This window comes from Manis pentadactyla, chromosome 9, assembly GCF_030020395.1.
Source record: "Manis pentadactyla isolate mManPen7 chromosome 9, mManPen7.hap1, whole genome shotgun sequence".
In the NCBI taxonomy this organism is placed as follows: domain Eukaryota; kingdom Metazoa; phylum Chordata; class Mammalia; order Pholidota; family Manidae; genus Manis; species Manis pentadactyla.
The window spans coordinates 14,444,023-14,470,361 of NC_080027.1; the positions used below are offsets into that span (position 1 = coordinate 14,444,023).

At 44.6% G+C, this 26,339-nt stretch overlaps 1 protein-coding gene across 1 annotated transcript; it reads left to right on the plus strand.

Annotated features, from left to right (window-relative positions):
• LOC118932743 (phospholipase A and acyltransferase 3) lies at positions 1-26,247 on the plus strand. The gene is made up of 5 exons (XM_036926481.2): positions 1-218; positions 624-698; positions 15,470-15,572; positions 18,840-19,108; positions 25,984-26,247. Exons 2-5 carry the CDS (start codon positions 684-686, stop codon positions 26,083-26,085), a joined length of 489 nt encoding a protein of 162 aa, XP_036782376.1. The 5' UTR covers positions 1-218; positions 624-683; the 3' UTR covers positions 26,086-26,247.
• The last annotated feature ends 92 nt before the right edge of the window (positions 26,248-26,339 follow it).

Genomic DNA, 26,339 nt, shown 5'->3' on the forward strand with positions numbered 1-26,339 from the left:
CCGGGCGCTTCCGGCAGAGCCGGCTGGGGAGGGAGCCCTGGTCGGTGTGAGCGGGAGGCATCCTGGCCGGGGCCCGGGAGGCCGGGCAGGGAGCTCTGCGAAGCTCTCATCAGCCGGTCGCACGGGAGGGGCCGGTGACCTCACGGTGGCCCGCACGCTGCGGCCATTTAATTCGGTCCCTCGGCCCTGGCGGTCACGCTGCTCCCCAAGTCCGCCAGGTGGGTGGCGCGGCACTTTGCGGGACCTCAGGAAGGGCGGCCCCTTGGGGTGGCTCTCGGGGCCCCAGTGCCCGTGGGGGACGGAGATGCTGGGCAGCGCGGGAGTAAACAAGCCGGGGCGCGGCCGGCCCGCAGCCGCCGCCTCCTGGCATCCGACCGCGCTCCCCGCCCGGCGCGCCAGCTCTTCGGGGTCGGGGGAGCCTCCCCGCCCGCTCCGGGGATTCGTGCGATTGCCGCCGGGCGCGGGGCAGGGAGGGCCCCGCGAGGAGCCCTCAGGGGCGATGGTTGTTCCTGGGGCTGGGAGGCGACCCGCGCCGGCTCCCCCGCCGGAAGCCACCGTCCCCCGGGGGCTTGGGCTCCCCGTCCGCGTTGCTGACAGTTTCCTCCTTGCTCCCCCTGCCTCAGGCATTTACGCAGCTGATCAGGCGAACTCCAACCTGAAACTGAGCGTCCACACCGCGGAAGATGCGCGCGTCCCTTGTAAGTGAGGGGCGGGCGAGGGCTGGGTGCTGTTTAATGGTGACGTGTCCCGGGGCCTGAGTTGTCACTTCAGAGAGGCCCCTCGAGGATGCTGGCCACCCCTCCGTCAGCCGCCGGGCATCAGGCGCCAGACGCAGGTCAGCAGGCACAAGCTCGAGTTGTCTCTCTACTTGCACTTGCGCGGGGGCCGCCCCGCCCGAGACAGGTCCGGGGGGAGGCAGGACCCGCAGGAGGAGGGAGGCAGCAAGGCGCGACTTGCTCCTCAAGCCCCTGGGCTGCCTTCCTGAGTCCCACCAGACCACCGGGCCGGGCTCCTGGGCCGAGGGTCGGGGCTGGACCTGCTGCCCCAGGCCCCGCCTGGGTCTGACCACAGCGGCCTCCCATGGTCTTAGCTGACGCACCTCTTGACCGGCCCTGCCAGCAGTTTCAGCGCGCACTTTCTCTTTTTCTAACCTGTGATGTGGCTCAGAAATCAGAAAGGGGCTTAACAGATGCATCCTGTCAGCCTAGCAGGACCAGCTGCAGAGAGGTTCAAAGAACACCTTTTGAGGTAGACCCACCTGGGAATTGCTCCCACTGGGCGCCTGGATGTGGTACACCTGTGCTTGGCATTGTTCTGAGCACTTAATAAATTTCCAATCCACTCTCTTCCCCAGACCGAAGATTATATGACTCAACACTATGAAATGCTCAGAACAGCGCTTCCCATATTTGTTGAGTACTCAACCGTAACTTATTATTACTACTACTACTACTACTATTATTATTATTATTATTTCAATCCAGGAGAGCTTCACTCAGTGCCTGGCACTAGGATGTACTTGGCATATTTGATGCCTGGAGCGCTCATTTCTAAACATCCCTCTCCTTTCTCTGACCACCATTTTCAATAATAATCATGAAATGAATAGTAATGTCCAGAAAAGAAACACAATGAAAATTTTCCTTTATTGAGCTTTGTGTATAAATCATGCCAGTGAAAAAATAAAAAAATGAAAGATAAAATGTTACAGAGAAAAATAGAAAAAGTTGACATTTTTTAATTGCATTAATGTACTTTTGAAAAAGACTTATTCTTACAGGTTGATCATAGTAATGGATAATAACAACTTTACAGTTTCTGTTTTGGAACATCTGAAAAGTTATCCATGATCGTGTTAAAATTGATCTTTGTATATATATGTTCAGTGTTTAGTAGAGCTAATGTTTGTCAATCTGTCTTGGCCCACAGTTAGTTGAAGAACAGTTTTTTAATTAATTTTAATTTCTAAAGCTTCCCTTGTACTCATCAATACATATACAAAAGCATCTCTCACATTAAACAGCAGATAACCAAGCCTTAAACATTGTTTGTTAGAGATTCATAAAAATCTCATTTCATAATAAATTCCAAAAGTTGCAGTATTGCCTATGCTTAAAAAAAAATTATAGCAGCTTTTAAGCACCTCCACATTTGAAACATTTTCAGAAAATTAAAAAGTTTTTATCTTACTTGACAAAATTCTCCCAACTGTTATTTCCTTTGGCAAAAATCAGAGAAAATGGACGATGATAGTGAGCATTGACATTTTTTTGATCCATTGCTTTAGAATGAGAGTCTAGTTGTTGGTGAAAAAGACCTAGGCTTTCAGACACTTCTCTTTTAATTTCTTCCAGCACTGGGAGAGAGGACCCTTTTGTCTTCTGTTTAAACATAGGAAGATGCAGGGCCACAGGGTCGGCAACACAAACCGACACAAACGGGCCGAAAGTCAGCTCCAACCATTCTGAGCTGTTTGGAACTTGCTACTGGAACAGACACGTTTATCTGAGCTGTATGTTGGCTGACCCTATCACTGGTGTTCTTTGAACTTTCACTTAGAAGACAAAGTTTTTTAAATAATAAGAAATAAAAATATGCCAATTTGAGGCTCACATTAAATCTTGGCAGTAACCGCAGCAATGAGAATTTAGACCAATGAAATAGCTTTGTGGGGAGAAGTGTTGTATCACCAATATTGTTTAAAATTGTCATCACATGGTGATGATAAATAGCAGACTGACTTTTGGTGTATCTTATGTTTTAAAATTCTCTGTGGACAATTGATTACTATTTGTCTGCACCCAGGGAATATAGTTCCCACCTGCCCACTCTGGGTGTGCCACTGGCGGGCTCTTGACACATGCTAGTTGTTCAAACAGCTCTCCTGACTTGCTGGGATGGAGAGGCTGTGAGTCTACTGTACAGGCTGTGAGTGTACTGTACAGGCTCAACGTTTCTCCGAGCCCTTGAGGCCAGCCCCTGACACCTCCTAGTGAGTGCCCGCAGTGACCGCTTCTCTCCTCTCTGTGTCCCAAACTCTCTGAGAGTAAGTGGGCCAGGAGCCTTTCTTTTCTCTCCTCACCACACCCTGCCCTTAAATCTGTGGCTTGTTGGGCAGCTGCTGTTGGGGAAGGGAGGATCCAAAGAGAAACTGAGGCTCCATAATATGAGGAAACGATGGGCCTTTTCTGATGTCTGGTTCTAGACTCCCTTATTGACTTTATGACCCCCTAAGTTTGTCTGATATTTTGACAGATCTCTGCAGAGCTAGTTAAGGTGTAAAAGGGAGGGGGAAGCAGAGGAACCTTCTCAAATAGCAATGGGGCTTCGGGCCCTGCAGGGGTTCATCCTCATTACAGAGGGGCCATAGGCTGGAGGTGTTTGAGAAGGAGGCAGTGCATCTTTCTAGACCACAACCTCTGCTGACAATTTGCATGTGTCAGGCTGGCTGCAGTGACGACACTCTCTGCCTGTGTGTCAAGGGAGACACTGAGGAGGTAGAGATGCTGGGCCTGTTTTAAGGGTTGAGTAGGAGTTTGCCGGTGAATAGCCAAGGGCATTTTAGGCCTAGAGTATAGTACAGGCAAAGCTCTCCATGGGGGTCATCAGTGGATGTTATTTAGCATCTCTGTGTGAATTACTTGGTGTAGTGAGAGAGCTTGGCCTTTAGATTTAGGAAGGCCTGCAGTGGAATCCTGGCACCACTTCTGGGGAGCTCCGAGACGGTAGGCAAGTTACTTCCCGTCTCTGAGCCGTTTCCTGGTCAGTGAAATGGGGCTGCTCTAAGGACCGCAGGGAACTTGTGAAAAGCCCAGGTAGTGCCCAGTGGCCTTGCTGGTGGTTCCCAGATGAGTCAGGGGGAAGTCCTGGTTAATGTCACAGAGGCTTGACCAGTAGGACAAGCCTGGAGATCAAGAGTCTAGGAAGGGATGAGTTTTGACTTCTTTTTCCAGGCTACCCATGGCCTTTGGGCTGCTGGGGCCGGACCTGGAGCTGCCACTGTCCCTCTCTCAGGAACTGGCAAGGGAAAAGGGCATGTGATATGTGAGAGCCCGACCCCTACTCCACCTTCTCTGCACCTGAGGCTGAGGAGTGTGGACAGGCAGGCCTCCCCCTCCAGCTTGGGGCACGGGGTCTCAACCCTCTCACAGGCATAAATGGTTTATAGCTTTTGCCATCATTATCTCTTTATTCCTCACACAAGCCCTGCTGGATGGGTCTTAATAGCCCCATTGTCCCAGAGAAGTTCAGAGAGTTTATGTGATTCCTGAAGGTCACACAGAAACAGAGCAGAGAGATGCTCAGTCCCAGGTGGACTTGTTGGGGAGAAAGTTCGGAGACACAGGGAAGTCAGATGGAGTGAGACATGAAACAAAGTTAGGCAGGCAAAGTGAATTGTATTTTGCCCTGTACAGCAGAGCGGGCCTGCTTGAGGTTAGACAGGTGCAGGTAGTTTACTCTGAGGTTTCTTTTATGGGGTCTTGGCAGGGCTGAGAAGTCCTTGACTGACGGTCTTTGGCCTTGGAGGCCTGGTCTAATTGTTAAAAAGAAGACGGTGACTGCTCTGATGATTTCTGTTCCTGCCTTTGGATGTTTTATTTCTCATCTGGGGAGAGTCTGCACTTGGAAACATTTTTTCTTGTCTGGGGAGTGTATGGACATTCTAAGTAACTCCTAAGTCCTTGAAACTTCAACTAAATAACTCTGTGAATCTTTTCTGGCTCTCTGGTTTTATCTGGTTAACTCTTTGAGTCCTTTCAGTGCACTTTACTGGCTTTATTCTCCCTCCACCCTATTATGTCTACCTTTCTGCCTAACAGACAGGGCTCTGCTTCTGAAAACACAGCCTCAGGTGCATGGGACTGACGGCTGGCTCCTCACAGGTTTTTTCCCTTCCTAAAACCAGGGCACGGAAAGTCCAACTCAGCTGGGAAATTCTTCTCAGCCCCAAGCTCGGACTTCGGTCTTTTTTTTTTTAATCACAAGATTCTAGCCATTTCCCCCAGAGCAGTGGAAATGAAGGGGATAAGGCCGAGATTTGCACACTCCCCACAGCACGTGGTTTGGGGAACGAGGAGCACTGGGTTTCACAACCTCCACAGAGTCTCCAGCTGACCCTGTAGCTGCCGGTGACCTTTCTAAATCAAAAATAACAAAACCACCCCAAGAGCAGTGGCAGTAAAACCTGGCTTTACACAGCACCTCCCATGTGCCAGGTGGTTTTTGCTGAGTGTTTTGTAGGTATTATTTGATCCTCAAGTCAACCCCACAGATCAGGTGCTATAGTTATTCCCATTTTACAGCTGAGGAAACCGAGGCTGTGAGAAGTTGGGTAACTTGCCCAAGACGATCCAGTTAGTAAGTAGCAGAGTTCCTCATTTGAACCCAGGCTGTCTGGCTCTGGAACCCCAAGGCTATAATCAGTGTGGAGTTTCTGACAACTAAACCCATCTTGATTTAATCACAGAGCAGTCACACTCATTAGCCTACCTTCTGTATTTTTGTACACCTGAAACATTTTGTTAAAAAAAAATCACACACGTGTGGCGATGGGCTAAATGGGGCTGAGTGTGAGTGGATTGGAGTACTGAGTGGCCTTGGATTAAAGACAGACATTCTTTCTGTTTTGTTTCAACCCTCTGGTTGAAAATTCCTCTGCGAGTGTCCTCACTTCCCTCTCTGGCCCCATCCGCCCCGGGGTCACATCCTGATCAGAGCTGCAGTGGGGATGTGGATCGTCACGCAGGAGCCGGGGTGGGAGACATGGCAGAGGGCTGGGCTGTGTCCGTTCTCCCTGTGGTGTGGGGAGGGCGCTGGCGTTCAAGTGCCCGCTTTGCCACTTTGAGGCTGACCCTGGGTAGTGACCTCATCTCTCAGCTTCAGTTTCCCCACCTACACAATGAGGTACATCTCAGCCCAAGCCTTTATCTCACCTGTTCTCCCCTCAGACCCACTCTCCTGGGGTTCTCACTCCGGGTTGCTCTGTAGACTCACCTGGAAGCTTTAAAAGCACACCAGGCCTGTGCTCCACCCCAGGCATCCGGCTCCTTTTGCTCTTGTCTGCCCCACATCCTGCTTGCCTGTCTCCACCTCTGCCCTTTAAGGTCACTCCCCCCCACCCCCTTCTCTGATCGCAGGAAAGTGGTAGGGTCAAGTGTGTAGAATTTGGGTTTGAATTCTGTCTCTGCCACATGCATGGCCTCCTATTTTTGGAGACTTCGGTAAAAGTCTCAGGTGCTGCCTTTTCTGGGATGACCTTGCTTCCTCTCCCCCCATTCTTTCTCTCTCATGGACCAGTTCAGCCAGGCTTTTGCCTCCAACTCCCAGTAGGAGTTGTTCTCATAAACATCACCAGGGACCCTTTTCTCAGACCACTCTCCCAACCTCCAGACACATGCATTCAGCTGCCTGCCAGCCTCTCTTTTTGGCCGCGTGGTGGACATGTCAACCAGCATGCCAGGTGGGAGTGCTGAGCCCCCTCCGCCTGCTCTGTCTGCAGCCTGCCCTGCGGCCTCCAGGTTGCTTGACCTGAAACCTTGGGGTCATCCCTGATTCCTCTTTTCTTCACACCCACCCCGCTCCACCAGCAAGTCCTGCTGGCTCTACCTTCACAGAAGTTCAGAATCTATTACTTCTCCTCCCTCACTGTCCCTATCGTGCCTGAGCCACCACGTCCTCTCGCCATCCACCAGTCTCCCATCTGCTCACCATGCCCCTTCACTCTAGCCACCCCAACCTCCAGACCGCTCCTTAAACACGCTCGGGGCCCACCTGGGGCCTTTGTTCAGGCTCTTCCCTCTCCTGGATGTCCTAGACCTCCGCAGGGCCCACTCTGCCTTCCCAGAGCCCCTGCTGCATATTGCAGCCCTCTGACCCGTCCCATTGCTCTCCAGCCCCCTTGACCCTGCTCTTCTTTTTTTTTTTTTAACTTGGTGTCACCTCTAATACTCCAGATGATTTACTTATTTACTGAGGTTTAAATTTAAAAAAACTTTTTTTCTGTCTTTCCCCCGATGCTGAACAGAAACTCCACAAAGGCAGGGATTTCCAATTTGTTGATAGACGCAGCCCAGGTGCCTAGGTTGATGCCTGGCGCCCAGCTTGGTGAACATCTGTTGAATGAATGAGCAAATGAATGAATTTCTGGACCTTCTCAGGCAGAGGTGGGCATCTTCAAGGTGATGGGATGCTCTAGAGGCCACTTATACCATTTCCCTGGGGTAAGGGGAGGGTATTTGTTAAAAATGCACAGTGATTCTGCATTCATGCCAGCAACCCCTTCCCTGGTAATTTGTGTGCAGGCTCAAATCTGAGAGCCACAGCTGGAGATAAAGGCTGCAGGCTTGGAGTGCCAGTGAATTAGGATCCAGTGAGTTCTAGAGCATAGAGTTAGAACACATCACATGCTTATTTTATTTCTGTTGTCATTTTCCTGGACTCCCTCAGTATCTACTTCTGCTTCTCTCAGAACACTGATCACTTACATTTAAAAGATGAGTTTCACGATACTCTACAGGAGGAACGAGTAGGTGGACATGTGTGTGATGAAGCACGTAACATAATAGTTCACTCTAGAATAGATGTTCACTAAAAAAAGTTTTCAATTTTGAACACTTGAAAATTCAACCTGTATGTTTGAAAAATTTTCCACAACGAAATGGTGGGAAGCATGCTATGAACTTAAAAATACTCCTTGTAGAAAAGCTGGAAAATACAGAAAAATAGAAGGAAGCAAACTAATCATATGACCACCCTTAGCCCAGCACCCAGAGGGAATTGGTTAAGATGTGGTATATATTTTTCTAGTCTTTTTGCCATGTGTATTAATTTTTTTTTTGAGAGGGCATCTCTCATATTTATTGATCAAATGGTTGTTAACAACAATAAAATTCTGTATAGGGGACTCAATGCACAGTCATTAATCAACCCCAAGCCTATATCTCAACAGTCTCCAATCTTCTGAAGCATAACAAACAAGTTCTTACATGGTGAACAAGGTCTTACATAGTGAATAAGTTCTTACATGGTGAACAGTGCAAGGGCAGTCATATCACAGAAACTTTCGGTTTTGATCGCCATGTGTATTAGTTTTGTATTTAATTATATAATAGCAATTGTATGCGATACCCAAAATTTAACACGGATGTTTGTCAAGTCTTAAGGTTTTTTGGATTCTAAAAGAAGTGTACATGTATTTAAACATTTTGGAAAACCAGAAAGAAATTAAAAGAAAGTACCCCAAATTACACCACTTAGTAAATAACACTGTTAACTTATTAGTGTATTTCTATATTTTTTATTTTATATGTTTTTCTTTTTTAAAATAAAATTTAAAACATACACTGTTTCATATAAAGCTTTTTCATTAACCATTCTGTTATGGACATTTCTTGTACCCTTTTAAAATGTAACTTTTAAAACATAACTGTACAAAAAGTATCCCAGCATATAAATATGACAAGACTTAGCTAATCTTTTTATGTAGGGTGTTTAGGTATCCAATGTTTTGCTTCTAGATGTGACTTTGTGATGGACATGTTTGTGGACATTGAAGAAACAAATTGTCAAATTGTCAAATTTTCATTCAGGAAAGTTATACTGATTTATATTCCCATCAGCAGTGAATGAGAGTGCCTGTTTGTTTACCTGCGTCTTTTCATGTATTTAATAGTAGCATATTAATCCCCCTACCCCAAACCAGTCTTTAATTTGCATTTGTTTGATCACTAATGAGGTAGAATATGTTTTCTTGTATTAATGGTAATATGTATTTTTTCCTTTTGAACTTATCATATCCTTTGTCCATTCTTGTTCTATTTTGGTGTTTAAATTGTTTTTAATGATTCATAAAAACTCTTTATATATTAAAGATAGTCACGGTTTTTCTGTCATTTTCTTCCAGCTGGTCATAGTTGTTTGTGGTGTTTTTTCAAAACATAGAATATTCTGGTCTTGCTCTTTTGGTTGTAAGTAACAGGCAGACCATTTAAGCTAGCTCAAGTAAAGAAATTTTAGTGTAAGAACACATCTGAAGAGCTAAGGCGATTCTCATGATAGTCTAGGAACAGGAGCTAAAACAAGGCTGGGTGTCCCAGGGCCTAGAGCTGGGAGGCAGTTCAGGATCAAGGTGGGTCCGGACACCTCAGCAGCTGGAGTTTGTGCACCTCCACACTAGTGCTCCACCACTGATGTGACTCAGCCTGCTCTTCCTATGTGCCTGCTTCCTTCTTTCCCACTACCGAGAGGTGTCTTCTATTTGGTCAGAGTTGGCATTCTCTCCCCACTCCCCACCCCAGGTTTGGCCCATAGTCTGCTGGGGTCTCTTTCTTCATCTTCATCATGACTTTTCAGTTTTAGCCCCTACTGCCAAAAAGCCACTTTTTTTTTCTATTTCTTTGTTCAAGTTTTTGAGAAAGTGAGAGGATTTGATTGGCCCAGTTCCACTTACCATAGATCATAGGATGCAATCTGCTTGAGGCTGTGCCTTCTTCTAGTCCAAGGGCTGGGGTACAGTGGTCACATGGTATAAAATCATGCTGCCTGGCAGCCAAGATTGTAGGTTAAAGGGAATTCCCTTAAGAGGGAATCAGAACATAACAGGCAATGATAGAAACTTTTAACAGTAAGAGCTTTAGCATTTTAAAAAATTGTCTAAACTCTTAATCTTTTACTTAGTGCCTTTGTCTTTGGCCTTTAACCTTAGAGTGTCTTTCTTTATTTCAAGATCTGATATGCATACATCTATATTATTTTAGAATCTGTCTTCTGGTTTTATATGTTACATTTAAATGTTACTGATTTTTAAGCATCATTAACATGGTCATGTTTATAGACTCCACATGGGGGATGGTTACAAGGGGTTTTGATGACACAAAATGTCCACTTTTTCCATGGAAAAACTGTGAGTTTATCAATATAAGGGTTTTTTCTCCCTATTTAAAAATCTTAAACTTTTTTTGTTATAGAAATAATTCATATTGTTACAATGACAACAAAATAATATAACATAAAACATAAAAGTTCTGAATCCTAAACTGCACATAGATAATATACAACAGTTTGGTGTATTTTCCTCAGATCATGCATAGCATCTCATACATTTTGATTATAGGTATGTAGAAATGTATTTTAAGCAAAAATAGGATAAGAACATTTTTCAACATACTTTTTTCAATTATTGCTGCATCTGCTCAGTAAATTCCCCAGGTTCTCTCCGATGGTTGTTTGAACATATGGATGTAGGTTAATTTTTTTTTCTTTTAAGGTGTTATTTTTTCTTATGAAGGTTTCACATGAAAAAACAGTGTGGTTATTACCTTCACCCATACTGTCGTGTTCCCCCCATACCCCATTGCAGTCACTGTCCATCAGTGCAGTAAGATGCCACAGAGTCACTATTTGCCTTCTCTGTGTTACACTGTCTTTCCCATGATACCCCCCATACCATGTGTGCCAATCTAATACCCCTCAATCCCCTTCTCCCTCCCTCCCCACCCACCCTCCCCCACCCCTCCCCCTTGGCAACCGCTAGTCCCTTCTTAGAGTCTGTGAGTCTGCTGCTGTTCTGTTCCTTCAGTTTTGCTTCATTGTTATACTCCACATATGAGTGAAATCATTTGGTACTTGTCTTTCTCTGCCTGGCTTATTTCACTGAGCATAATACCCTCCAGCTCCATCCATGTTGTTGCAAATGGTAGGATTTTTTTTCTTCTTATGGCTGAATAATATTCCATTGTGTATATGTACCACCTCTTCTTTATCCATTCATCTACTGATGGACACTTAGGTTGCTTCCATATCTTGGCTATTGTAAATAGTGCAATAAACATAGGGGTGCATATGTCTTTTTGAATCTGAGAAATTATATTCTTTGAGTAAATTCTGAGGAGTGGAATTCCTGGGTCAAATGGTATTTCTATTTTTAGTTTTTTGAGGAACCTCCATATTGTTTTCCACAATGGCTGAACTAGTTTACATTCCCACCAGCAGTGTAGGAGGGTTCCCCTTTCTCCACATCCTTGCCAGCATTTATTGTTCTTAGTCTTTTTGATGCTGGCCATCCTAACTGGTGTGAGGTGATATTGCACTGTGGTTTTTAACTTGCATTTCCCTGATAATTAGTGATGTGGAATATCTTTTCATGTGCCTGTTGGCCATATCAATTTCTTCTTGGGAGAATTGTCTGTTTGTATCCTCTGCCCATTTTTTAATCAGGTTATTTGCTTTTCAAGTGTTGAGGCATTTGAGTTCTTTACATATTTGGGATGTTAACCCCTTGTCGGATATGTCATTTACAAATATATTCTCCTATCCTGTAGGATGCGTTTTGTTCTGTTGATGGTATCCTTTGCTGTACAGAAGCCTTTTAGTTTGATGTAGTCCCATTTGTTCATTTTTGCTTTTGTTTCCCTTGCTCAAGGAGATGCATTCAGAAAAAAGTTGCTCGTGTTTATATTCAGGAGATTTATGCCTATGTTGTCTTCTAAAAGTTTTATGGTTTCATGACTTACATTCAGGTCTTTGATCCATTTCAACTTTACTTTTGTGTATGGGGATAGACAATAATCCAGTTTCATTCTCTTGCACTTGGCTGTCCTGTTTTGCCAACACCATCTGTTGAAGAGGCTGTCATTTCCCCATTGTATGTCCATGGCTCCTTTATCATATATTAATTGACCATATATGCTTGGGTTTTTATCTGGGCTCTGTAGTCTGTTCCATTGGTCTATGGGTCTATTCTTGTGCCGGTACCAAATTGTCTTGATTACTGTGGCTTTGTAGTAGAGCTTCAAGTCAGGGAGGGTAAACACTCTTCCTTCTCAGGATTGCTTTGACTATTAGGATAATTTATTTAATTGGTCTTAATGGTTGTTCAGGTTGTTTTTCTGATGTAAGTTTTAGAGGCCAGCAATTGTTCCTCAGTTTGCTAGCTAGGGAAAATGGCTGTTTCACAGCTCTTTGTAGCTCTGCTTTTGTGGCAAATATAAAGCATTTTTGTTTTGAAACCCAGTAAGCACAGTCTCAGCATTGCCATTATTCTTGCCTGTGTGGCGTAGGAGAGCCCTGGTCACTGTGCTGGCGGGAGGTCCCTGAGCCCTGCGCAGGGGCAGCTCTCTGCTCTGTGTTTCCCGTGGGCCCTCTTGTCCCTCGGAAGCACTGGACACAACACAACCAGGTCCCAGCCCTGGGGATCAAGCCGCGTGAGGGACGCACCCAGCATGGCTGATCCTGTTACAACAGGTGTCAGCCAACTTTTTCTACAGGGAACCAGACAGTGAATATTTGAGGTTTTGCTGGCCATATAGTCTCCTCAACTCTGCTGCTGTAGGGAGAAAGCAAACTCAGACAATATGTAAATGAATGGGTATGGCTGTGTGCCAATAAAATTTTATGGAAACTGAAGTCTGAATTTCATGTAATTTCATATGTCACAAAATATTCTTCTTTTGACTTTTCCCCAACCACTTAAAAAATGTTAAAACCATTCTAACCTTGCACACAAAAATAAGCAGAGGCACAAATTTGGCCCATGGACTGTAGTTCATGATTGCTTGTGTTCTTAATTTTGACTCAGCCAGGTTGGCTTGTGTATTGTTAGGTGATTGTTTCTCTAGTTAGATTTTAGTGATAGAGAGTGAATCGTTCATCCCCTTAGTTCATGGCCCCTTGTCCTCACTGGCCCCTGCAAGAACCCCTCTCTCGTGTTTGATTTGGTTGGGGTGGGTCCCCTTTTCCTGTCATCCCTTGCTCCATCTTCCCAGTGGCCAGCATCCTGTGTTTAATGTGTGTTCTTTAGTTTGTATGATTCTTTTCTTGTTATTGTTGCTTTTTAGAAATTATTTTTGAGCTATAGTTCTTATAAGATGTCTATGGCTGGTTTGTGTGTGGGTATGTCTAATTTATGTAAGTGGTATTGTGTTGCACACCTCATTTTTCCACTCAGCACTGTATCTAAAAGATTATCCATGTTGCCATGTGAACACAAGTCCTTGCCTCTAACTAGCGCACAGGGCTCCACGGGTGAGTCTTTTACTTCATTTTTAAAGAAAAATTTCCTCGAGCCGTATTATGTGTTGAGCTTGTACATACACATCTCTTACCCTAACAAGGGACAGGCAGTTTGAGTAGTTAAAAAAACCACAACGTTTTCTCTTTCAAACTGTAGAGAGCCATTAACATATTTTACAGTTTTTATTTATTTTTAAAAATTCATGTTTAGAAAAAAATGAAAGTCTAACTTACCCCTTTAGTGTTCAGCTCTGTGAGTTTTGATAAATGCATACAACTGCGTAACCACCAAGGCCGTCGGTCACAGAACAGTACAGAAAGTTTAACTGGCCCCAAACTGCCCCATGCCCCTTTGTCGTCAACCACTCTCCTCACTGCCAGCTCCTGGCAATCACCAATCACTCCCTGTCCCATAGCGATGCCTCTTCTGGAATGACGCATAAATGGAATCATGCATTGCATTGCTTTTTGGGTATGCCTTCTTTCACTTAGCATCGTGAGTTTGCTGCTCCTTTATCCTTTGGTGTTTGGTGTTAGAAAGCCTGCGTTTCTTTGTAGATACTGTTGCCATTGTAATATTTTTTTCCAGGCATGTTCCTGTGTGTAGACCTCCTTTTATTAATATTTGTCTGTAACACAATGAGCTCCTTGGGTCTGTGTACCCACTGGCAGCTAATTACTTGACGCCACAAAATTCTGGTGTTCATACTGTCTTGTTTCCCAATGGGATGCCTCCCTGAAGGTGGGCGGGATCCCTGCCTTGTCTTTATGTCCTTGCTTATTTGTGGAGACCTCCCCCCACAGTTAAATTCTCTTTTGGAGATCCTTAAGACCCCCTAATTCTCACCATACAATTAATATGTTTTTTTCTTTTATTCTGGGAAACAAATGGGATTAATAAATCGTGACCATTGTCCATTGTTCTGGAATAGGTTCTCAGTAAGGTCTGGGTGCTGTCTTTTTGGAAGATAAATTATAATTACTGCATAAGAGAACATGATTTACTGGTAAAATCCCACAAAAAGATTTTTCCTGCCATATATGAGGCTTGTTTGAGGTTTTAATGTTTCTGTAACTAGAAATGAATTGCCATTGGCCCTGCATAGGCCTTGTGGGGTTGTGACTGGTCGTCCCCACTACTCATCCTTTTTTTCCCAAGGGAAGCCCTACAAGGGTGAGTCCTTCCCGCCTCAGCCTTGATGGGGTCTCTCAGTCAAGCCCTCAGAGCTTGGCGGTGGGATGGGGCAAACCCACAGCCCCCTCCCCACCTCCTCACTGCACTGCCAGATGCATTTGGAGACTCAGGCAAAGGACAGAAGGGATCTATCTGTTTGTAGGTGCTCTAGAGGGATGTTTTCTTTCCCTGCTCATTAGCGATTTAAGATTGGCTTGGACCAGAGAAGCACATCACCCCTGATTCTGGTCCAAATCGGAATGCCCTCGCCCCCAGCACTTGGCACAGTGTGTTACTGGCACCTCAATAAGTGTTGGATGAAAGTGATCTGAGCCTCTTGGAAGTTTTCTCCAGCCATGGCCCAAGCTCCCCAACAGGGCCCTCCAGCCTTCCAGGTGCGCGCACCACTCCCCCGTGAGTGGGGTCCAGGGAGATATGCTTTTGGCCTTCATTCCAGGTTCCCAGCAAGGAGCTCCTAAAACCCCTGTGATTTCCCGAGTGGTAGGGGTGAGAGGAGAATCTTTTTATTCATAATAAGCCCCTTTCAATCACACCTGGGCTTATGCTGTTGCGGCTTGAAGGCTCAGGGCCAGAGGAGCCAACCTCGTGTCAAGGGGGCTGGAGCCTTGAACCCCACTCCCCGACATCCTGGGACAGCAGAGGGGCTGGAGGCTGAGTTCATCACTAACAGCCAGTGATTTAATCAATCATAATGGAGCCTCCATAAGAAACCCTAACTCAGAGAGCTTCCCTTTAGGATAAATTGGTCATCTAGTCAGTAAACTGTTTACCTGAGTTCTATGAACTGTTTTAGCAAACTGGGGGAATTATGGGAACTCCTGATTTATAGCTTGTTGGGCAGAAGCACAGGCAAACTGAACTTGCTATGAGCAGCTGAATTGTGGGTGGGGGGCAGTCTTGTGGACTAAGCCCTTAACCCGCGGTCTGCTTTAACCCTGGGCAGGCAGTGTCTGAACTGAGGTATATTGTGGGACATCCAGTCTGTGTCCTGTGAGGACTGAATTGCTTGGTGTGGAATCTCAGCACATCTGGTGACAGAAGGGGGAGTATAGTGCAGAGGAGGAAGGGTTTTCCTTTACTCACGCGTACACACGCACACGCCCCTGATCAGCCAGATGAGCAGCCAGGGCATTACTGCCCAAGAGTGATGCCAAGCCTGGGCAGGCTGGGGAGCATCTGGTTCACCCTCCCAATTTGGCAGCCTTTGCCGCCTGGCTCCAGGGTCTTGCTCCCACTACTCTAACAGCCCTGTTCTTGGGTTCACAGCCAGAGCCCAAGGTTGGAGACCTGATCGAGATTTTCCGCCCGTTCTACAGACACTGGGCCATCTACATTGGTGATGGATATGTGGTCCACCTGGCCCCTCCTGGTAAGGGCATTGAGGGCCTCCCCTGTGCTGGGGCTGGGAGGAGGGAGATGGGGGAGCTGTGGGTAATGGGTGACCCCAAGTATTACCCACATAGGTATAGGGGAACCTATTACCCTTGTTCCCTGGCAGGCTGTTGTTTCTTCAGTGCTGTAAAAAGGCAGTTTGATGTGGGGCAATGTTTTTGAAACTCTGTTCCTTGGAACCCTAGGGGTTCTATACAGGGGCTGAGGTGGGTTTCTAAGGAGGCAACTCTACTTTTATGGTTTTATGTAGTATGGCTTTTTATAAAACACATTCAACTCTTAAATGTAAAACTCCCTGAGAACATGGGTTTTTAGGCAGAAGATTTGGCTATGAATCCAGTTTCTACTCTCTAGTCTTGGTTTCCTTATCTGTAAACTGTGGTTAAGAATACTTAACTTGGAGAATTTTTGTGAGAATTCCCCACCCTTTGTCTTAAACTTTTTACTTAAACTAAGGTATAACATAAACACATCAAGTGTACAAATACAACAAAGTATATAGTCAAAATGTGTCCAACCATGTGACAATGACCCCAGTCAAGATCTGGAACATTCCACTACCCTAAAAGGCTCCTGCATGTTTCTTCAGTATCCTCTCTGCCCACCTAGAGGTAACCATGATTCTAGCTCCCCTTGCCAAAGATAAGCTTTGCCTGTTCTAGAACATCATGAGAGAGGAGTAAGTCTATTCTCTTTTGTGTCTGGCCTCTCTCACAAGGCCCATGAGAGTCCTCAAGCTGTGAATGGCAGTAGTTCTTACCTTTTCATTGCTGTGTGGTTTCTGTTATATGAATATACCTCAATTTTTTTATCCACTCTTCTGCTGATGGATATTGGACTGGCTCAAGTTTTGGCTGCTATGACTCCAGCTGCTATGGACATTCCTGGACAGGTCTTCTGCCTACTGTTTCAACTGTGGCCTCCCCTTGTACTTACAGAAATCAGATGTAACCAGAGTAGATGTCATCTTTCCATTCCTGATTAACCAAACCATCAGTAACTTCAACCACATAATCTGTCTTCTTTTAAAGTGCAAAAAGTGCCCCTGCCCTTATTTAAAGATCCAGCCCCCATGTGTGGGTCCTGGATCCCCTCTTACTTTCTTGCTCCTCAAATTCTGCACCTCCTTCGGTTTTGTCACTGTCCCTTCTCTCCTGGTTATTCCTATTGGCACAGGAAACACTGTACTGTCTCCTGTTTATAAAACAATCCTCCCCCACCCCTGACGTATCTCTGGCTAACAGAGCAAATCTCTCGTTGGCTCCCATGCCATCACTGGTCCCCCACTTCCCCTTCTCTCTTCAGTCCTCTCCATCAGGCTCTCTTTATTCATCTGCCTCCTGGACCAGCTTTTAGCAAGGCTACCAAAGACCTTTTTCACACCTTGACAAAGCCAAAGGTCACAGTTTCCTTGGCTTCTCTGCAGCCTTTGACATAATTGGCCTCTTTCTGCTTTTCGCCTGGCACTTCTCTTACTTCCTCTCCCACTAGGCCTTTCCTCCTTGGCCTCCTGTGTGGGCTTCTCTCCTCTCCCATAGCTTTAATTCTTGTTCTCCCCAGGTGACCTCATCTGGTCCCCCAGCTTCCAGTACTGTTTATCTGTCGATGTCTCCTAAGCCCATGCCCTCAGCCCTCACCTCCCTGCTCAGCTTCAGCCTTGTGTAACCTCCGACTACTTAGCTTCTCCACTTGGGTGTCTAATTTGCATGTTGAACTTGACATACCCCAAATTGGGAGGCTCCATGGGATTACACCATCCAGCTGCTCAGGTCCCAGATCTAGGCATCATCCTCAATCCTTTGGACTCCATATCTAATCCATCACAAAATCCAGTTGGCTTTATCTCCAAACAGACCCCAGCTCTGATTATTTCGCCCCATCCCCACTGCATGCCCTGGTGTGAGCTGCCGCCCTCTCTCATTTGAAGCTGCCGCCGCCAACTGGTTTCTCTACCTCTTGCCCGCCCATGGCCAGTCCCTCCTTCACTGGGCTGCCACCATGATCATTCTAAAGTATAAATCTGATTATATCATGCCTCTCCTTAAAATTCTCAATTGGCTTTTCCATCATATACAGAATAAGATTCAAAATCTGTACTGTGACCCAGGGGCTGCAGTTCACTGACCCAATTCTCATGATGACCCTTTCCACAAGCTCAGGGCTCATGCACGGTGCCGTCTCTTTTATTTACTCCAACGGACCTCTCTAACCCCTCTTACCCTATTAGTAGCAGGCCTAAATTCCCCTGATTTCCCAAAATCTCAGAGTTGTACTCAGGGCAAAGGGGTTTAGTCCTCTTTGGACAGCCAAGTAGATCAGGACCTGGAATCTGATCAGCCCGTCCTGCCATTGCTTTTTGCTGTCACACAGTATCACAGTGGAAGACCAGTCCTGCCCTGTGTCACAGGGTGTCTCCCCTGCTGGGAAGACCATTAAGGTCCAGATCTTGGTAGGCCACAGTGGCTCTCGGAGGGAGAGTGAGCCTGTCTCTGGGGTCCACCTATTGGTGCACACCCACTTTTTTTTTGAGCCATCGTACCCAAGGCATGCCCCTCCCTACACCATGCTCTTTGGCTGCCTTGGGAGGGAGGCCCAGTCTCTGGCGTCAGCTTTCCCTTTCTACCACTCTGGTCCCCCTAATGACCCTAGATTTCCTTTCTTTGAGGCAGTTTCATTTCTGGAGATTTTTTTGCCCCTTTCATTCCTTCAGCCTTGCCCAGGGCTGTGCTGATACCCACTGGGCCTCCCTGGCATCACATTTCAGGGAGCAGCTGTGGGTTTGGACCCTTTGCTTCCAGAAGGGCAGGAGCTACTTCTGCAAATCCGTCCCTTTTCTGTAGTCATCAGCTTTGTATATGGTGAGGAAGTGTAGCCTTGATGGAATCACAAAAGGTTCACACTTTATTCCAGCAGGAAGATGGGTGTGCTCAGGGCCCATATTTACATAACCAAGAGGGCCACTGAGGTGTCACAGAATGTAGAAGGCCAATTCTCTAGGTTAAAAAAAAAATCACAAGAGATCATGGAGTTTCATTACTCCTCATTTCAGATAAGGAAACCAGGGACCACAGACCACAAGCACCTTCTCCAAAGCCACACGGCATGCGTCTGACTCTTCCTCCTTTTCTCTTACACATCTTCTCATCCCCTTGAGCCAAGGGCGAATGCTGGCTGGGTGTCCGCTCTGAGCCCCTGCGTACCTGCCCAGGACTAATCCCCCTGTTTCCTCTTTGTGACTCCACAGGTGAAAGTGCAGGAGCTGGTGTAGCCAGCATGAAATCTGTCCTGACTGAGAAGGCCATGGTGAAGAAGGAACTGCTGCACGATGTGGTTGGGAAAGACAAGTACCAGGTCAATAACAAACACGATGACAAGTACTTGCCGCTGCCTCCTGGCAAAATTGTCCAGTGTGCAGAGAAGTTGGTGGGGCAGGAGTTGCCTTATTCGCTGCCTGGCCAGAACTGTGAGCACTTTGTGAATGAACTGCGATATGGAGTCCATCGCAGTGACCAGGTGCGTGACCTCAGGAAGCAGACCATTCTCTCAGGTGACAGTAGTTGGGTGTCAGTGTGAGCTGGACTGGGGCAGAGAGGCATAGCTGTCATTCTGGATCTTTCTTTCCTAGCATCCTAGAGATTCTCTACAATTCTCTCCATATGAATGCTTTCATCCTCTGTAGTTCACATCTTTCTCTTTCTTGGATTACTTCCTTGTTGTGGTGGAATACTGCTTCTAATAGTTTACTGAGAAAGGGTGCATTTAAAGATGACCTTGCTGTCGGGGGGACTTGGTAAAGGGGGGAGCCTAGTAAACATAATGTTCTTCATATAATTGTAGATTAATGATAACAACAACAACAACAAAAAATGACCTTGCATGCCTAAAAATGCCTTCATTTTACCTACATATCTGCTTGATAGTTTGGGTGTGTATAAAATTCTAGGCCGAAAATAACATTTCTCAGAATTTTGAAGTCATTGCTCCATTGTTCTATCATTTATGCTATTATTCCCAAGTCTGAAACTGTTCTGATTTTGATCCTTTGAATGTGACCTATTTTTTTCTCTTCAAAAGCTTATAGAATCTTCTCTTTATTCTGAAATTTCACTATGATATACCTTGTGTGTATATATTTTCATGTGTTGTGCTGGGCACTTGAGGCCTCCTTTCAGTGTGGAAACCCCATTCTTTGAGTTCTTGGAAGTTTTCTGTTTTCTCTTTTCTCACTTAGGAACTCCTATTATTTGGATGTTGGACCCCTAGACTTCTCTGATTTTCTTATCTGTTCTCTTCTGTTTTCTATTTATCAATATTTTCTAATTATAAAACTAACATTTATTGATAGATTTAGTTATAATGGAAGTTCTTTAAAAAAGTAGCAGTGACAATATTAAAGGGCATAAAAAAGAGAAACTTATGCTAAATAAGTATGATTACATCATTGGTGATACTGCATAACAATCAAGGTCCTCTCCTCACTCGTGTGGTTTCTACTTCAGGTAAATTGCCAGTCTCCTATGCAGCAGTAAACTCCAAATAAAGATTACTATGCAAATATGGAAACAAAAGATACCCCATGAAATTCAGGGTACTACATTAGGAAGATTCAGTAGGTTTATAAAATATCTCCTAGTCATCTCATTTTTAGTTATTCTTTCAGTGAATAATAATAGACTGAAAACAGATTCACAAATTTATGGGAGTAGAATGTTTTATGTCAATACAGAATTGTTGCATGATTTAGTAAAATACATATGTCACTAGCTATGAATGATACTTAGAATAATTAAACACAATTCCACATCTCAAGATAGTGCAATATCTAGGAAATATTTTCTACCATATGCTGTTTTTATAAACAATAATTCGACTCCTTTTGCAAAATAAAACAATACACATTGGACACATCACACTTTCCTTCCTATGACTTTAGCCCTACACACCTACCCATCCACCTGAAAGAGGCAAAACAATGACCACACAACAATAGAACAGCGTAAACAATTCTACTGGGCTCCCATCACAGAAAAGAAACCAGAACATACTACAGAACAAAAAGAAGCCCTATCTATAGTGTTTCCAAAGATTTCCTCTTTTGTTTCTTGGCCTTCGATGATGGTTTCTCACCTGGAGCAATATCAACATTTTGGGCCATTGACAGTGAAGATAATTGCTCATTGTCGTGACTTCCCCTGTGGCTTGCAGGATATTTAGTATCATCTACAGTCTTTACCCACCAGATGCCAGTAATGCCCTCCCACTTCCAGGTGTGAGAACCAAAAATCTCTGTAGATGTTGCTAAATGTCCTCCAGAGGGCAGAACTGTCCCCAGCTGAGAACTACTGGCCCGGGTGAGTAACGACCATCATACATTGTTCGGCCAAATTAAATTTTACCTCCACCTGTGTCCCATCTCACTAGAGATGGTGGAGAGAGTAGATGTTGGAAAATGTCCAGCAGTGTTTGTCTTGGTAAGTATTGTCAAACAGCAACCCGCCTTTTCATTTGACTCACGTGGACACTTCTGCTTGTCTTGAAGAAGCAAGCCAGTCATTATGTATGTTTGTGCTGGGCTCTTTGAAGCAGACTAGATTTTCCTTCAACAGAGTAACTGTGACTCACTTAACTTCCCAGTTAGAAAGGGAAGCAATGGATTTAAACTAAAATGTAGTTTGTGCTTTACATGCCTAAGAGGATTCTAAAAATGACTCTCCTGCATTCTACCTACTTAAAAATACTCAGGCTTCCAAAAAGGTATATTTAGCAAGCTTTTGTAAACAAGCCTTCATACTGAAAAGCACTTAAAAAAAAAAGCAACTAGGAGTTACACTTATACTGAAGTCATACTGTGTCAGGTAAAATATTAAGATAAATAGAAATTGAAGATGTGGCCAGTGGTAATGTGCATATTATCTAAATCTTTTGTATGAACCCACAAGGGATTATTTTTAAATTACTTTAAATGTTTTTTAAATTAAGGTATCATTGATATACACTCTTAATGAGGTTTCACATGAAAAATAATGTGGTTACTACATTCACCCGTATTATTGAGTCCCCCCAACCATACCCCATCACAGTCACTGTCCGTCAGTGTAGTAAGATGCCACAGAGTCCCTATTTGCCTTCTCTGTGCTACACTGTCTTCCCCGTGACCCCCCCACACCATGTGTGCCAATCATAATACCCCTCAATCCCCTTCTCCCTCCCTCCCCACCCACACTCCCCCACCTCCCCCCTTTGGTAACCACTAGTCCCTTCTTGGAATCTGTGTCTGCTGCTGTTTTGTTCCTTCAGTTATTGTAAATATTAAAGCCAAATTTCTATACATGTATTTTTTTTACTTTTCTTATCAGTTATGTTTTTAAATTATTGATTACATTCTTATGAAGGTTTCACATGAGAAATAATGTGGTTGCTACATTCACCCATATTATCGAGTCCCCCCCATACCCCATTGCAGTCACTGTCCATCAGTTCTATACATGTATTTTATAACTATTTTGTAACCTCTCACAGTCTAAATCCCACTACATTCAGAGTAATGCTGTTCTTCTTTTACCGACTTAGAACACTGCTGGAAGTGAAGAAAGCACATTATAATTTTCTTTTTTCCAGAAACAATTCTGGGGCTTAATTCAGAGAAGTTGTGTCACATGAACAGCTAGCAATGAAGGCAAATATTCTCCATCATAATATTCTGATTTAAGATCTGTGATACACCCCACGCAGCCCACTTTCATGATGAGAACTCCTGTAATTTCAGCACAGTGGCTGGGCTGGAACCATCCCCCACCACCACCCCAGCCTTGCAACAAGAAAATCTTCAATGGCGTCTGACTCTTGGGCACATCATTTTCCCAGTAAAATGTGCACTATCAGGACTACCTAGATTTCCACTTTCTTGTATTAATTGTACTCTTTGCCTCTGTACAAAGCCTGCCCACCAACAATGAGGTTATTGTTTTGCTTCACAAAGTATCTTTTGTGTGAACCCACTGCATCAGCATTTACTGTCACACTGTGAGGTTCTGTAAAGAACTGGGGGCATATTGTTCCTCCTGCATTATCTGCAAACTGTCCCCCCACCCACCCACCCCTGGCACATCAATTAGCAAGAAAAACAGAAAACAAGTGGTTTTATGAAGGTTCCCTAACAAGTTAGCCTATTAGAAACACAGCTGCCACAAAGCCACGCCTAATTTTCTAATTAAAAGGAAGGTTTAAAGACTGACTGGTAGTCAAATATCAGGTCAGTACCTTCCTCCAAACTTTTGTACTCATGCATCCTGGCTGCTAAGAACATCGGTACAGCTCTCAGTAGAGTTTTCCAGAAGGGAAATCATGTCAAGTAATCTGTCCGTTCTAGTATGTTTCCCTTGGATATGTTTCCTGGGTCAGCCTTCTGCTGTCTGTGCTGGGTGGTCCTTGGCTGACTGCTTGGCTTCATCCTAGGTCTCCCCTTCTACTGTCATCCTTGGGATTTCCTTTACTTTTCTATTGGATTGAATTCCCTGGTTCCATGATCTCTTAGTTTCTCATTTTCGTGTTTCTTCTCTTATTTAGGAAGTTGTTTGAGGTTAGAAAGATGTACATGGGATAATGCTGGGATAGTAATGGGATAATAATGGGATAAAGAAAAGTACATGGGATAATGCTGATGACAGTCAACTCAACATGCCAGGCTCTTGAGTCCCACTGCTCTGACCTGGACTTGTTGCTATATGAGTTTCATGTAGCTGCCGTAACAATTACCACAGGTCTAGTGGCTTAAAACAACACAAATTTGGTGGCTTATTGTCGTGGAGGCCAGAAGTCTGAAAATGGTCTCACTGTGCTAAAATCAAAGGACTAGTAGGGCTGTGTTCTTTTCTGGAGGCTCTAGCGGAGAGTCTGTGTTCTCGTCTCTTTCAGCTTCTAGGACCACTTGCATACCTTGACCTTATAGTCCCTCCTCCACCGTCAGAGCCAGAAGTGGCTGGTTGAGTCTTGCATTGCATCACTATGACACTGGCTCTTCTGTCTCCCTCTTCCGTCTTATTAGGACCTTTGTGATTACATTAAGTCTACCTGGATAATCCAGAATAATCTCCCTATTTTGAAGGTAAATTGCAACCTTAATTCTCCCTTACCATGTAGCATAATATACATGTAGGTTCCTGGAATTATAATGTCTTCTGGAGTCTACTATTCTGCTTCCAAGTTTACTCTCTACACTTGGTACAAAGTTGTTGTCCTGGAGTTTCCCCTCACCATCATTCTAGAGAAATCCCTTCTCTCTCCTGTACTAGAGAGTCCCTCTTCTGTGTCTCATGGCTTTTTTCTTGGTTTACTCCCTTGTTTTGGTAGAACCTCCTTCAGCAGCTTCCTGAAAAAGGATACATGAAAAGGTAAATTTTTTAGACCCTGTTTGTCTGAATTATTTTCTATTTTACCTTCCTACTTGATTTGATAGTTTGGGTATAAAATTCTGGGGTTAGAAATTGTTTTACTTTAGAATTTTGGAGGCACTGTTCCATTGTCTTCTTGCTTCCACCATTCCAGGATCTGAAGCAATCCTGATTCCTGATCTTTGTCTGCTTTCTCTTTTTCTCCTCTGATCTAGCAGTTGTAATGTCTTTTCTTTCCAGTGTTCTAAAATTTCACAGTAATGTGCCTTGGTGTCGGTCTGCTTTTATGCATTAAGATGGGCCTCAGAGCAACATTTCACTCCAAAAGCATACATCCTTTGGCCCTGGTAAATTTTCATGAATTACTTCCCTCTTGATTCTTTTCTTCTGTGTTTCCTGTATTATTTCTTTCCGGAAAGTCTATTATTCATATATTGGACTGCCTGGATTGTTCCCTATATTTTACCTTTGGCTTCTGTTTTCTATATCTTTATCTTTTTTGCTGTTCCTACTGAGAGATTCCTCAACTTTATCTTTCAGCCTTGAGCTGTCACTTTTATTGTACTTTTACTTTCCAACAACTGGTTTTATTTTCTCAACATTCTATTTTTTATAGCATCATGTTCTTATTTATCGGATGCAATATGTTCTCCTATTCTCTAATGATATTTTTTAAAAAAAGATGTCTTCTTTTCTAGACACAGTTTCTGCCTCTCCAGATTGCTTTCTTTCTGTTTGTTTTGCTCTTCTATCTTAGAGGTGTTCCTTGGATGTCGGGTACCTTGGTGGTATGCTCTTGATTAAGGGTGGGGAGCTTGCCACAGAATGAAAGCTCTCAGTGAGCTGGGAGGGGACAGTGGCTTGTTGGCTCTGCCTGTCACTTCTGTGTGATCTGGGTGGGCTGTTGGCTTGGGAATCCTCAGTATAGATTAGTATTTTTTGTCTCCATTTGGGCTGGTGAGATTCCCTAGAAAAGTTTTCCTGACTCTTGTGTGGAGGGGTAGGGGGGCAAAGAGTCTTACATTTAGCGTATTTATGATCTTTTAAGCCCTAGTTTTAGGCATGATACCTTCATTCTCACATGTGCTTCCAGATTTCCAGGCTTCTAAATCTCCCTCTCTAGCGAATAAACTTTCAGACTTCTGTTATGGTTAGGGAAGGGGTGAAGGGACCTAGCTAAAGTATCTCTCTCTCATTTCCAGAGGTACCAGGTGCCTCCAAACATGATCTTTTCCAAGAATTTTGTTGTATCATTAGGATTGACCCTCAATTTTTCTTACTGCTGCCTTAGCATTTAGTGTTCTTTGGGTCCTTGTGGAATTATGCCTAAAACAAATGCCTTACTTTTTGTTGAGTTCCAAGAGGGAGTGAAATTGACACATGTTCAATTTTTACCTGAAATTTACTCTTACTTTTGTGATACTCTTTTTTTTAATACCAGCAATACAAGTAAGAAATCTTAATAATTTAGAGTATAACATCAATACTATTCATAATTGAGTCATGTATTTATGAACATGTATAGCACCTCTGTGGCTGGCAGGACCAGATGCTGGGGACACAGCAATGAACAAGACAAGGGAGACAAGTGAGGTCCTTGTTCTCGTGAAGGTCATAGTTTATAGGGTGTTCAATTGCGGTTCCTGCTAGACTTCACATTTGCTCCCTATTGGCCAGCCAGGACCTCCGTAATCCTGGCTTCATCTCTCCGTCCTTTCCACAGCCACCCTCTAGGGATTTATGTGCTTTAAATAACCACAGGGTGAACTGAGTTTCCCTCTTCAGGCCCATGTACATTCCTGGCCAGCTGGCTCCCTCCACTAATTCTTTCCCTATCCAGCTCTCTTCTCCCCATTTCCCTGCCAATATTTGTTGACTCCAGAGCTTGTCAAGAAGGCCAAGGGACATGCGAGATCCCCTGAGCTGAATCTTGTTGAATGTACAGCATGTGCTCAGATTCCTGACACGGAGCCTGATCCACCCCTCTCTCTCTTGCAGGTCAGAGATGCTGTCATGGCAGCTGGCATCGCAGGAGTAGGCTTGGCAGCTGTGGGCCTCGTTGGAGTTATGCTGTCAAGAAACAAGCGAGAAAAGCAGTAGATTGAAGGGACTGTCGTGTCCACAATGACTTGATGCATTAAGGGGTACTCCGATTGCCAGAGGTTTGGTCTGTGGATCTCATTCTGTTTTATAATAAGGCTTATTTTCACAGAATAAAAGAAAGCCCCCACAAGGAGGGTTTTATTGGGGGAAATGCAGGAAGACCTGCCTGGTGTGAAATCTGTTGGAGGCACAGCTGGGCCCTGTTCCTACTCCAGGATGTGCTCAGGTCTTTTGGCGACTTTCTTTCACTT

Coding starts and splice junctions, on each gene's coding strand:
- LOC118932743 (XM_036926481.2), top strand. Junction 15,573..18,839: donor GGTCCACCTGGCCCCTCCTG/GTAAGGGCATTG, acceptor GTGACTCCACAG/GTGAAAGTGCAGGAGCTGGT. Junction 19,109..25,983: donor GAGTCCATCGCAGTGACCAG/GTGCGTGACCTC, acceptor TCTCTCTTGCAG/GTCAGAGATGCTGTCATGGC.